A 15,281-nucleotide genomic window follows, 5' to 3' on the forward strand; every position below is an offset into this window, starting at 1 on the left:
GTTTTCAATATTTTTAACAATATACACATGATATATGCCCAAATTATTTACATACAAATTTTGTTAGAAATGAAACATCTTTCAATACAAGATATAGTAGTAAAAACTTTTATATACCAGGAATTAAAGGTGTGAATCCACCACTTTCTTTTATAATGGAATAAAAGACTGGAATTCATTACTTACCAGGCATGATTAAAAGTTGCTGTAAAAAATATAATTTTAAAGTACAAGTGAAAAAGTTTTTGATGGATAAATTTAAATCCATCTTTAATAGTGAATTTGTTTTTTATTAATTATACTGGGGCTTTGACCATTTATCTGTGATAAATTCTAAAAGATTTGTGTTTGTATTCCAATGTGTCAACCTTTGGTGTAAACTGGAAGTCTTGTCATAACAGGACCCCACTGGAAATAAGTTTTAATAACTTTTGTGGGTCATCCTAAGGTATTAGGCTACAGTGAAAATCTAGTCAATTTAAATTTCACTCATTATTTACATTAATTTAGTCTATTCATATTATCAAAAATATCCTGACAATTTTCATAATTTTATTTTTTAAATTAAAATTTTTAGTAAACATGTTAATCATTTTAGTGTCTATAAACTATGTCTGGTGCTATATCTGTGTCTCTGTAATATATTGTATCTGTCAAATTCATGCCTTTTATCTTGAATAAATATATAAGCTGAGAAAGAAGGTAAATTGTTTACATTTCTAAAACTTGTACTGTAGAGTCACTGCATCAGCGTACATATTGTAACAACAGGTAATGTTATGGTCTTTCGTCTCATGGGTGTTACGCAATTAATAGATTAAAAAGAGAACTGAGACTTTGAGTTTCGTAAACAAATAATAATAAATTGCAAAGTGTCATTTCTCATCCGAAAATGGCGCCCTGGTAAATATATAATTCGGAATAAAGAAGAAGCTAAAATCATGCTTTCTATACGACCTCGACGCCAATAAGTGTCGAAATTTCTCGATACACATTTTTATAACGGATTGATGTAAAATGTTAATACTCATGTGATATTTATAGCTCATATTAGATTTTACTTATTATCTTTCTTTCTTGAAAACAAGTATGTAATTAATTGTAATTAACCGGTTCCCTAAAAAGAGACAGGTAGAGTCATAAAGTGAAGTCAATATTGATATGTCCCTGAAATCAAGCCTCTTTCAAAAGACCCTTTTTGAAATATGAATTAGGACACAGTTTTCATAATTTATATGAAGAAAACTAAATAATTAAGATCCAAAAGAAGTATCAGATGTTTTCACCATTTTTTTGCTACCGTTGCTGAGAAAATAGGGAATGGGCGATATCACGGGTAGATTATGATCCACCAAACTATCATAGTATAAATGCAATACATGAAAAAAATTCATTTAAACTAATGGATTAAAAAATTTGGAATTCAAAAGGTGACACTAGAAAAGTGTGTGTGTGTGTGAGTGTGTGTGGGGGGGGGGGGGGGTCATAAAGATAAAGATAAATCGGTAAAAAATAAAAGCAACAGGAACAGATGGTCTACCAGCAAAAATAGTAAAATCAAGTAGATCTGTAGTTGCACCTCAGCTGACCAGTCTAATAGATTTGACTGTAGATACAGGAATATTTGCAGATCAGCTCAAGTTAGACCATTAAAAAAAGCCGGACCCATTGCTTAAATTAAATTACAGACCATTCAGTGTTTTACCTATTTTTCAAAATTATTCGAAAAGGTATTTGTAATACAGTTATATATAACTTCTTTGATTCCATTTTTAATCCTTATCTATGTGCTTTCCGTAGAGGGCATGGATGTCAGGCTACGCTAGTAGCCATAGACAAAAAAAAATATTCTGCTGCAGCTCTCAGGGATTTATCAAAAGCTTTGGACTGTTTACCACAAGGTATTTTATTGGATAAATCAGTAGCATACGATGTTGAAGGGGAACTTTTCCATTTTGACCCGAATAAAACAAATTTGCAAGGAAGTTGGTACCCCTTTTTACACATAACCCTCATTCTGGGCCCACCTATGGTAACATTAACAGTGTGTACCACTTTTTCTACACTTCTAAAATCAGAAACAATCATTTGGTCAAAACAGTTAACGGGAGATAAAAATCATAATATCTGCAAATGTCATTTTTTACTAGTTTGTGAATATTGGTATTCTATTCATTTTTCTATGTTTCCTCTGTGAAACATGATTGTTGTGTACAGGAAGCATGAGATATCAGAATGAATTAGTTGTTGCACCCTTTCAGCATATTTTGTATATGACTGGTGCACACGATATATATGCCTTATACCTACCGAAGATAGGTGGTTCTCTCAGACACTTCGGCTACCTCCACCAATAAAAACTGACCGCCACGAAATAGCACAATAGTGTTAAAGTGGCGTTAAACACCAATTAATCGATCAATATATGCTTTATGTGTATGTTTTCAATGAAATAAAATCCAACAGAGTCCCTGTATTGGTTCTAGGCTAAGTATAAATGATTTTGAAAGAAAAAAAATGATATCAACAAAAGCCCAAACATAACACGGATGAATATTTATTTATTACTGAAATATGAATACAACATGCGTTTGACATTGTTACAATGGCACAAAATCGACGAAAACAAGTGAACTATTATGTTCCGGAAGTTTATAGGCATTTCAGTATTCAGTCCTGCTCGGCATGTAGCACCTATCGGGAAGTCATCATCATGAACAGAACCCGATAATAAGTACATAGTTTATACAGTTATGTAGTTCCAATATTGGTTTCCCATTATACCTGGAATCTTGATTTAAACCATACATTTTTATGTGTAGCTTCTTAGGAACAACGAAGTATGATACGTTATGATGGTAACGCAAAAACAATTATACGCAAATATTCGTTATTGTTTTTATATGTTAACTGATTTTAATTAATCAAGTATTTCTTTGTTAAAAATCATTCGGTTTATAATTTTGTCATTAAGCATGTAATTTGCTTTCATGTGTGATATTTAAACATTTGTTATATTAAAAATTAAATATCGGTTTTCACTCTAGTCATTTTTATTACAGTTAAAACAAGTTGAAACTTACAATTGTTCTTTTGTCAGCGAAGATGAAGGAACAGGATTACGCATAATTGGTTAATAATATAATGATAATTTTAAGTCATTAATACTGAGTTCAGAAAAAAAACATAAAATACTATGATATAATTACCTGTGCGACAATTTTTTCACTATAAGTTTAAAATTTGAATGGCAATCCATCAACCCTCTAGCATAAAGTCTGATGATGTTTTGCATGCTGGTTATTCAAAAATTAAATGTTTTGACAGAATTTACTAAAATAAATTTGAAACAACTTCTTTGACATGTCCTATTTTGTGCTATGTAACGGTCACATTAGAGTTTGACGATCCCAATTTGCGAAGTGCACTGTGTATGTTCTGTAATAACATAAATCATGTGACTTCAATTGAAATGTTCAACCTTCAATGGCTTCTGTCTGTGAAGAATGTTCAGATTCTATTGGGGACAAACATTGTGTTGACTGTGACAGATCATTTTGTCTGAGCTGTAAACTAACTCACCTAACTGTAGGCAAGTTTCCAACTCATATATTTTATAACGTTGAACCAGTAAGGGAAAACAGCCTGATAGAACAGAATTTAATAAATCAAAGAAAAACTGACACTTTGATCAAACCAGTAGTGCTAATGGCTGACCTTGATATAGAAAATCTTCCACATAATTACGGATTAGATACAGAAAACATTCCAGACAACACAGACTGGGATGGAAAACAGAAAGATGCAACACATGCCACAACGGACAACAAAACAGACGCTGATGTAAGAGTTGATAAAGTGTCAACAGCTAAATCGGAATCAAGCAACAAGGCTGAAAAACCAAAAGAGGAGACGAACGAAACATTTGAACAAGCTTCAGAAAATGTGAACAGCAAAATTGTAGAAGACAAATCTGACGATAAAAAAGAAACTACTGAAGCTTCCTCAGCACAAATTAAACCAAAGGCAAATACTAACAGCATACCCGATGTTATCATTGATACCGAAAAAGACAAACGAATCTTTGAACTCACGGAAACAGACAAAATTAAGGATCCTAACAAAAGCCACGAAATCGTACCAACAGATAAAGCGAATGACGATAGCAAAAATTACCGAAGTGAGAAAACGGCTTATTCTATTTTAGAAGTAACAAGTATGTGTAACGATCACAGCGAGGATTTTATATTTATCTGTGATCGATGTGATGTACCAGTTTGTAAGATTTGTGTAGTAAGGGAACATAAAGGTCACAAGCTGTCAGACATCGAAGAGACAGCTACCATGAGAGAAAACGCTTTAGCGAATGTGTTAACTCCTAGGATTGCTGGCGCTGTAAGAAACTCTAGCGAAATGAGCCTTAATCTCTCAACCTTTGACTCGGAAATAAATGAAGTGAACAGAGCAATTGAACGACACGGAGAATCGATTAAGGAACTCGTAGACAGACAAGTAGCATTGATGGTTAAAAATGTAAAAGAAAGAGCTGGGCGAAGAAAAAATAAATATTCAGATGTAAACGATACATTGAACGATGCAGTAGTAAAGGGGAAGCAATTACAACAACGTCACCAGGATTTAACAAAATCAAAGAACGATGGAGCCTTGATTTTACAGTTAAAAAAACTTTCCAAAGATGCTTCAGATTTTCACTATCCGTCAGTGCCAAACTTCCCCACTGTCAAGTACCATCCACCAAAAGTTACAGAAGGCGATGTTGAATCGCTATTTGGAGCATTTAGTTTTATGTAAGTAGATACACATCTTTTTATTTCTATTACTAGTATTTCATTTTTGTTAAGAATTCTATTTTTTTTTAAATATGTCAATGACATAAGAATTAATAATCACTAATTTAAATTACATTTTCATATCCATATTTTAGTTGTTGTACATACTGGTTATTATTTATTTAGTGCATCATGATAGGTCAAAGTTTGTGAAAGATCTCATGAGATTAGGATTTTAAGATGGTTTCTTTGATTCATCTGGGTCATCATTTACATGTTAATACCTATCAATGCAATCACATTAAAATTAGTTCTCCGCAAAACCCATACTGCATAAAATGCCTCGAAATGACAAATGTAGTCTACTCCTTTAAATAACACTGATATAGTTTTATGTAGTCTACTCCTTTAAATAACACGGATATAATTTTATGTAGTCTACTCCTTTAAATAACACTGATATATTTTTTATGTTTTTCTCAAGAATTATGTTCACATTGTTGAATTTGCTTCGACGCATTACATCAATAAATATATTTAAAAAAAATCCTATGTTACTATATAACGAGTATGGTACCGAGTAATCTCTAACCCTCAGCTCACTTGACTTAACAGATTACTGTGAGCTCTTTATTGACATCACTTATTCGAAGAGTTTGTCATATCCCTTTCCAAACATGTCCTCTGGAACCAATAAGCAATAATGGTATGTAGTTTCTAAATATTGTCACATTCCATATATTTTTTTAAAGATCCAGTGAATTTAACGTTGCTTTCAAGTTAAAGGAAAATGCAACGTGTGATCCCTTTAAAGATTTAAGGTTAATTAACTTTATATCTTTAAGGGGATCTTTAAGGTTATTTCATATTTTTGCTTCAGCGACATGGATCCCAAATCCAACAGATTACCAAAAATGATACCACCTGCTAACATGTAAGTAAACATATAGTACTATAGCTGTCAACCTTTCTCTTCCAGATTTAGGATAACGACAGAAAACTGTCGACGTTGCAAGTGCAACAATAAAGAAAACGGGAGAAAAAAAGCCGGCACAAAAAAGTGACACTGTGAGAATTTAACTTACAGCTTGGTATTTAAAAAACTCTATCTGATCTAGTTAAGTCACTGGGGGGAAATCAAACTAAGTGAAACTTCGAAATATTTAAGTAATGAAGATGTTTCAGCTGTAATGTTTCTTCTTTGTTCCATAGTCATACATGTATGTCTGCATTCAAAGAGAAATAACATTTCACCTCATTTCGCCGATATTAATAGTATTAGTTGTGGTTCATTTTCTCTATCTTTAGTGGACGTTAAGCAACCAACTATCAATAAATCAATCTATCTATCTTTTGTTTCTGGTGGATAGTTATCTCCCTTATTTATACCACATTACTTTATTTGTTTATAAAAAAAACATGACAACTGTATGACAATTTTCCCAAAAGACTTCCAGAAAACCGAAGACCGACTCTCAAATATCAAACCAAAGACATGCATTTAATTAAAAAAAATGGTTGTAATCTGCTTTTACGATGTAAAAGATTTTTTTAGGTTATCCTAGCCATTTGAATTTCAGCATGTATGCTTTATATCTCTAGTTTGAAACAGCACCAACACATATAATTCCTGCTTCTTTAATTCTGTTCAGATTTATTCATTTCGGTTTTTGAACAAATCTGTGTCTTAGTATACAGTTCATGATATTGTCGTATGAAATCGACATGGATGTACAGCTACCCAAATAGGAGTGTAGGATGACATGATTGTTATATCAGCATTTTAAATACCTTGAGTGCTTTCATTAATGGGCATTCTTTGATACGATACTTTCAAGTGTTGTTTTACATGTATCTGTGTTTTGTTGGCAATGATTATCTGTATCTAGAGTTTAGTGCTTTGTTTTACCGATTTCTACAGTACATTCTTATGGGGCACGTTGGTTATTCTACTTTTCAAAATCAAAAAGTTGAAATTTGAATTGAGTGCTAAAATCTATTCAACTTCGCCGAATGTTCCAGTAACCAGACATGAACCGTTTCAGTGGTTGTGTTTTTTTTTGGTTTGTGTCGAAAGGAAGCATTAAAACGCAAATTTAACGTATACGTCACACACCCTGTTGTTCAAATTTACTACTGTGAATTGCTTCTTTTGTTGATACTAGTAAATGTATGAAAAGATATACAGTTGTTATACAGCTTAAATCATCTTAAAAAACAGAGAATTTTATCAAACATATTGTATAAAATGTTTTGGCGAACCATATATTTAGAAAATTTTGGAAAAACGTTTAAGTACCTTTCAATTTCTCGAGTAACATGAAGAGACATTCCATAGTTAAAAATCCGTTCATCATTATATTGCTGACGACAATTTTCAGAGTCAATAAAACCATTTTCTTTAGTATGTTGATGAAAAATGAATTTTCTATATTCAAATAAATATTTAGAAAAAAATATATATATATATATATATATATATATATGTAGATATTTTGAAATTTTTAAAAAGCCAATGGATGTAGTAATGAACTTTGTGCGACTGACAGATTTTAAAAATTTTCAAAAGTTTTAGGAATATTTCAAAATCAACAAATTTGCCCTATGATATTATGCAGTATTGTAGGATGCCTGAATCTTCCATATAACGAACACGTAGAACTGATATAGTTATGCATTTCAGATATTCTACTCCGAAACACAGATGGCAGTGTTGTAGATGTGGGTAAGTAATCTATCTATCATAACATTTTTATTTAACCTCATTTGTGTTGTGTAATGTCAAAGTGAAAATTTGATAAGTCTTGATTTGGAATCAACTATAAATGGTAAATATTGTTAAAGTGGGAAATAACACCTTTACTTGTTATTGTTTTTAAACATCTATAAGCTATGCAAATTTGAAATAAATCTTACTATCTAATTTAAGAGATTTCTATGTTTTTAAATATTACATGTACATAAATTGATAAAGTTATTTTTCTATTGCAGTACAGACCAACTAAATGAGTAAGTATGATGACATTGAAGAAATTTGACAATGATTATATTTTCATGATTAGTTTTCCCTAGAAAATACAACTTGTTGTAAAACAGATGACAAATTCAACACCCAAGCATGATGCCCTTTTTCTTAAAAAACAAAAATAGGGTTTTTAATATAAATAAGAAGATGTGGTATGAGTGCCAATGAGAAAACTCTCCATCCAAGTCACAATGTATAAAAAGTTAACAATTATAGGTCAAAGTACGGCCTTCAACACGGAGCCTTGGCTCACACCGAACAGCAAGCTATAAGGGGCCCCAAAATGACTAGTGCAAAAATAATTCAAACAGGAAAACCAACGGTCTAATCTAAATAACAAACGAGAAACGAGAAACACTTATGAACCAGACCAACAAACGACAACCACTGAACAACAGGCTCCTGACTTAGGACAGGTGCATAAAAATGCAGCGGGGTTAAACGTTTAAACAGGCGCCAACCTTCACCCTTACCTGAGACAGTAGTGTAACATTACAACATAAAAAGACACTATAAAATATCAATTGAAATGGCTTAACTCGATCAAAAACACATGTTCATCTAACGATGTGACTTAAGACATCCGTAAATCTTTCTTTTCTACAATACCAATAATGCAAATACTTATATCAAAAGTTTTGCGAAACTCCGTTGATGTTGATACAAAGTTGTACGGTCGTGAATTTATACACAACATATCTAGAAAGTTAAAACTTTCCTATTCTCCATATTTTTTTTTCTTTTTAGTAGATTTTAAGTAAATTTTTCACGAATATAAACCTCATGTCATCAAGAAGGTTGGGATAGTATTATTGCAGAAGATTACTGACCGTCTTGTCTGCTGATAAACATAACCGGAAAATATTTAGAAATAGAACGATTTTAAGACACATAATCAAAAATCATAAGTCATAGAAAAAGACAACAACGTTGCAAAGACCAATAAAAACTCTAAAAAGACCAAAGACAAAAAAGGAAACAGTCAATATAACACTACACGGAAAAGTAAAAGAAAAGATTGAGCAATATGAACCCCACTGTTTGGGTTTAGTTGGTTAGTACTTCGCTTGTGTAAATAGAATACGTGTGAACAGTTCTAATTGCTTTTAATGACTCTACTTGCTTGTATGACTACAATAACGTAATAAACGTGTTGACGTTACAAAGGTAACGTTAGTTACAGTCCGTGAAAGAATAGCGGCAAAATACTTGACAATGTTTGGGTTTAGTTGGTTAGTACTTCGCTTGTGTAAATAGAATACGTGTGAACAGTTCTAATTGCTTTTAATGACTCTACTTGCTTGTATGACTACAATAACGTAATAAACGTGTTGACGTTACAAAGGTAACGTTAGTTACAGTCCGTGAAAGAATAGCGGCAAAATACTTGACACCCACAAAACGGAGGATACGGTAAACAGTTACTACTCAATTGGTGCCTTTCGCCATATACTTGTGGTAGATGTGTCATTTGTAACCCTTGTCTAATTGCTTGGAGTTCGGTTTTTTGTCATACTTTTGTTTAATACTTTACCAAATTTAAAAACCATCAGCACATATGAATTAAATAAGCCAAAACATATTGAAAAGTCACTTTTCCAATGGTAAGATACGAACATTGAAACAACGCAGAATATTTGTTCATCAACAAATTAAATAAAATTAAAACCAGGTTCCAAGTCTTTTATACACTGTGAAAGTCATATGTTATCTTAAATGTTTACAATAATAACAAAAATAAATAATCAACTCTCACCATTTTACAGCACCAGCAGGTGAGTTAAGAGTATTATAAGGTAATCGTGGTCAGATAAACTTTGAAATATAAATAAGTTGATGGATTGATAGCCAGTAGCACAATGACATGACATGATTGAAGTACACATCTGTAATGCATACTGCTACTAGTTTTGTTATCTATACTTCTTTTGCTTAGTGGTTTCTATTTGTATGTAGTATGCTTCTCTTTGTCAGCACGCAGAATTGTAATTATTGTTTATGTAACCTCTTTGATACTGATCGTGTTAGAGGCTAATACATTTGTCTTGTCAATGTATTTCTAATTATACGACTTTTCTCACTAATTTCTTGTCAATCTTTTCTGGAAGAGTTTTTCCTTAATTTTTAAATAAAAATAACATTTTAGGTCTCAAAAATTTGAAAGTGTGGTATAACGTATGAGACTCTGTGCGCTTAGCATGAGATTTAGAATATTGTTCGATGAATACACTCGAGATCAAAAGATTGGGACGCTTAAACGATTTGTGACAAATTAAAAGAAAAAAGTACTTTATGATGCAACAGAAATATTTCAATTTCACAAACAAGAACTTTACAATTACAAAAAGACGCTTTCTTTTTATGGTAAATCTACCTTTTGTTTTATTTTCAGAATTTACAACAATAAGTAAGTATACAGAATGAAGAACATAAGAATGTTCAAGGCTTGCTTTTAGTAAGAAACTCTACTTAACCAAAATCGTGTCTTGAACAAATAAAACAACCAAAATAAGACATAAAAATCATAATTTCAAAGACCATTAATTCGTAATTTTACATCTTACATATATTCGATTTAAAAGTTATAATACCCCTTTTGTATTTTCCGCCTCTCTTATGCAGTTTTAATTAAGCTCTTCTTAAAGAAACTCGCACCTTCATTTACTAGCACTGGGTCGATAACATGCTGGTGGACTGTTAGTCTAAGAGGGTATCATCAGCTTAGTGGTCGGTGTTTCGGTCCGGACATGATTTATTACATATTTTTCTAAAATTCCCGTTGACAAATCTAGAAATTATATAGAAAATTAGGTTTAAATTTAAAAAGGGAAAGTTTACCCAGTCGAATTTGGCTATTATTTATATGTCCCTTGTAAGTCAAAATAGCTCCTTATGTTTCTACAGATTTATACATTCCTGGCTTACAAATGTTTGGGTTTGAGTACTCCTGATGAAGATAAATCCAAAATATCGCTTTGGACGCAAGAAATTTATAAAGTATTATTTTATTTCCACACAGTCTATGCAACTATCAGTACAATATTTAGTGATAAAAACAAGCATTCGTGCTTCATATAATAACTACGCGTAAAAACGATGTTGATGGTGGTGAATGTTTTAATCATTAATATGACAAAACATACACCGCCATAATGCTAAACCATCAATGGCGTCATGACGTCAAGCTTAATTAAAATCCTACTAGACCAAGGTATATAAATAATCACTTTAGCTACAAGTACATGAGTATATAGAAAACAATTTAACAAAATAAACCTACCCTATGATAATAAGCTTTATTTGTATTTCAAATATCTGACTAGAATAGACAATTTTCCTACTCATTCCAGCATGGTTTATAGTTATGACTTGGTTGTATTCGTACCCCAAACTTAATATCAAGACAAACCATCCTTTTTAGTTTCATTGGTCAATAATCACGAGAACCATTAGCATTGATTGTAGTGCCTCATACCAATGAAAAACAGTAATATGGATTTAATGTAATCAATTTATACGGCAAAAAGTCAGATTGTATGCATGAAATATTTGCGGTATGAGTTCCCCAAATTTAAGTATAAGTTATATATTGACTACCATCGATTGATATTTGTATTTTTACGCTACTTTACTTATTAGTCTTATCACCATACTATATTCTAATAATGCTCTTAAACAAAATAAGCATACAAGAACTCATTATTAGATAATTGATTAAATAATTATACACAGTTAATGTGTATATGATGTGTCTTAAGCTACATAAAGGCAACAGTAGTATACCGCTGTTCGAAACTCATAAATCGATAGAGATAAAAACAAATCCGGGTTACAAACTAAAACTGAGGGAAACGCATCAAATATAAGAGGAGAACAACGACACAACAAAAACACAACATTAAAAATGTAACACACACAGAAACGAACTATAATATAACAATGGCCATTTACATGACTTGGTACAGGACATTTTAAGAAAAAAATGGTGGGTTGAACCTGGTTTTGTGGCATGCCAAACCTCCCGCTTTAATGGCAACGTCAAACACAACACCAAAACGACAACATCACATGACAGGACCACAATAAAATAAATGGGAGAACATATAGGACAAAGAAACACACGAATGATAGCTAACAAAAGGTACTAGGCTTAAAATTCAATACGCCAGACGTGCGTCTCGTCCACACAAGACCATCCAGTGACGCTCAGATGAAAAAAGCTTGAAAGCCAAAACAAGTACAAAGCCGAAGAGCACCGAGGACCAAAACTTCCAAAAAGTTGCGCCTAACACGGCCAGGGTTTTCTGCCTGGGACAAGAACATCCTTATTATTTAGAATAATTTATAATTTTGCAAACAGTAAATTTTATAAAATGACTATATACATGTCGGTTCCTTATTACCTTGTAAAATAAATTTACAACTTGTACATGCCATTAATTTAATCCAATCTTAGCAAAAGCATTTCCTTCCCTATTTAGCTTAAAATCAGAAGTCTGTATATCTACAACATCCATCTGAAAACCGTCTGTCAATAACATTTTAATCAATCCAATGATCTGAGCCAGAGGTTTTATGATTTGCGATTGTAATATCAATAAACTCATCATAGATACCAGGCTTAAAATTTGTTACGCCAGACAAAAGTTTCATCTGCAAAAGACTCATCAGTGACGCTCAAACCAAAAAGTTAAAAAGGATAAATAAAGAACGAAGTTGAAGAGCATTGAGGACCAAACATTCCGAAAGGTTTTGCAAAATACAAATAAGATAATCTATTCTTATGTATATCAAAAATGTGATACAATAAATCTATATTTATCAGCCCACATTTATGTGGATGTTCAAACGTAGCAAAATCACAAAAAGTTGAATAAAAAAGAATAGAGTTGATGTCAAAATTGATCTTTGTTATTCAACAAACTACTTGTGACATGGTATAAACAAATTTTGGGATTCGGTTAGCAACCAAAATCAAGCTTAGTATAATAATAAAAATAATTGCATGGCCGTTTTATGTAAAACATCTGCCACTGTGAGACAGTTATTTGCATAAGTTTGAATGCTTCTGACATGTCGGGCTTACAGATGGTCGTGTCGTCGGGTCTCCCACTATATTTGTTTTATAATTACCATAGCATTATACGATAAAGAACAGCTATCTTTGTCAATCATGAAATTCTACTTTAATACATAATATCTTCATGAAGAGGAGATAAGTCTACTATAAGTCTATGCTTAACTGAACATTTATCTACAGTAACAATAATCGGGCTTACCCTGTATTTCACAAAATGTAATTCCTTAAATGGTTCCTTAAAAAATGAAAACAAAACTTTATAAATTTCATCCGTCCGAACCGCTTTTCTGGATTTACCTTCCTCAGGAACGTTCAAAGCCGAATATTTGAAAGCCAAGGATGTATAAGAACAGAAACAGTTGAATAGCTATATGACAAAAAAAATGACCTAACAACAATAGCCAAATCCATCTAAGGTCACTTTGCCATAGGGAGTTGAAGCCTTGGTTTCTTAATAATTTATAAAGGAGTAGGTCCGGTAAGACCTCTTTTTGGCACCAAAATATAGCATTTTTTTAAATGTAAACTTTTAGCTATTTATTGGAAAGAAGAATACTTCTGTTCCATAAATATTGGTTGTTTTTGACAATACAATGCACATGCATCAGATACTAGCATCATACATTCATGCAATATTACTGAAATCTTCACAAGTTTAGCATTTGAGCTAATCTTAAGACGGTTTTTGTCTAAAATGGAAGTGGCCGCATTTGTGTTCAGTCTTAAATAATATGTTGTATTTGATGATAATACATAACATATATAAAGGTTGAGACTGAACACGAATGCGGCCACTTCCATTTTAGACAAAAAAAACCATCTGAAAAGTGACGTTTTATGGCATGTTTGATAGATTTTTGATACTCAAGCTTGAATTTGAGCGTCTTTCATGACCAAATCAGTTCCAATCTTTTACATAAACTATTTTAATCGACTTAAGTAGACACTTAAGTGTTTAAAAAATGTAAAAACTCTTTCATCAGATGTACTTCGAATTTTAGGCCAAAACTAGCCCTTACCGGACCTTCTCCTTTTTAAACGGACAATTTGAGATAGGTTAGTTATAAATCATGTCAGTACCAAAGTACTGACTATTGAGATGATGATACCCTTGGGGACTGACAGTTCACCAGCAGCGGTATTACTTAAGGATGTATTCTTCTGACGTTTCAGTCTCGTTGAAATCTCGTTCTGGAATTATTTTCAAAACATGCGATACAAGTGAAAAATATCAATGAAATATTATAATCAAACTTAACTCTGTGAAAAAATTGTGCATTTACAATTAATAGTTTTTGAGTAATAAAATTTTCAAATTTTATAACCAATCAAGTCAGTCTTATTAGCCAAAATGTTGAGAAAATAGGTGAGGGGTACAAGAAATGATTTTACCAGATACATGTACATCCCATATCAATTTTTTCTTTTCAAATTTCTTAGATCTGTATTTTTCAATCATTTATAACAAAGAAGTTGAAATAATATGCTTTTTGTTCTAAAAAAAAAAGAGAAAAATCCCAAATTTACAAAATTGACAACATGGTAAATTTGACACGAAAAAGCAACAAAATTTTATTAAACTTTCTTATATTAACAACTTCCTATAGTTTTTTTAAAGTTAAATTTATTCAGATTGGTCGTATTCATCTTAAGTGAAAGTATGAAAACAGTTTAATTGTGAAACTGTGATTTTTTTTTCATGATAATAGCCCAAAAATGGGTAAAAATTATGAAAAATGAGAAAATCATCAAAATTAGGTACTTTCAAATGGCTGTAGCAAAAAGAGAAGTGCACCACCATATGATTTTTTCTTCACCAATTATTTTTTTACAGTCATATAAACCCAAAAATCAGGTTAAGAAAAAAAGTTTAACACTAGAAATTTTTGGCTCCTCAGAGGTGTACATCCTTAAGACACTTTTTATTAACTTTACTGCGACTAAGTTTGACAATAATATCTGGTTGAGTGGAAACAGATCTGAGATTCCTACATTTCTTAGTAGGAACGTCTTTGTTAGCAATTCAAGTGCCGAAACCAAAAACAAAGCCATGACACTAGTATTACACACTATCTTTGTAAGGATGGTTACTCAATTCCAGTTTAATACGTCTATATCGATAATTGCCATCACTGAAGAGACAATAATTGTCGAAATGCGCACCTGGTGCACTAAAATTGATACCGTTAATGTTCTCTCCTGTATCAAAAGATTGTCCCTTGCTGGCATTTTCCGTGTTGATTTTTCTTTTCTTCGTACACATATATGCCCAAAGAGTATTCGAAAAGAAAAATGAATAATTTTGTGCATACGGATTCGAATTCTCCCGAACGGGTTGCACGGCGATCAGCCATGATGAAAAGGTCAAAATACAACAAATATTTAC

The 15,281-nt window shown here is 32.0% G+C and overlaps 1 protein-coding gene across 1 annotated transcript; it reads left to right on the forward strand.

Annotated features, from left to right (window-relative positions):
- Positions 1 to 3,486: 3,486 nt before the first annotated feature.
- On the forward strand, positions 3,487 to 7,803 carry LOC127733432 (uncharacterized). The gene is made up of 4 exons (XM_052242797.1): positions 3,487 to 4,808; positions 5,671 to 5,724; positions 7,474 to 7,515; positions 7,782 to 7,803. Exons 1-4 carry the CDS (start codon positions 3,487 to 3,489, stop codon positions 7,801 to 7,803), a joined length of 1,440 nt encoding a protein of 479 aa, XP_052098757.1.
- Positions 7,804 to 15,281: the final 7,478 nt, after the last annotated feature.

This window comes from Mytilus californianus, unplaced genomic scaffold (assembly GCF_021869535.1).
Source record: "Mytilus californianus isolate M0D057914Y unplaced genomic scaffold, xbMytCali1.0.p SCAF_3, whole genome shotgun sequence".
In the NCBI taxonomy this organism is placed as follows: domain Eukaryota; kingdom Metazoa; phylum Mollusca; class Bivalvia; order Mytilida; family Mytilidae; genus Mytilus; species Mytilus californianus.

Coding starts and splice junctions, on each gene's coding strand:
- LOC127733432 (XM_052242797.1), top strand. CDS start 3,487: ATGGCTTCTGTCTGTGAAGAATGTTCAGATTCTATTGGGGACAAACAT. Junction 4,809..5,670: donor TTTGGAGCATTTAGTTTTAT/GTAAGTAGATAC, acceptor TTTTTGCTTCAG/CGACATGGATCCCAAATCCA. Junction 7,516..7,781: donor TGGCAGTGTTGTAGATGTGG/GTAAGTAATCTA, acceptor TTTCTATTGCAG/TACAGACCAACTAAATGAGT.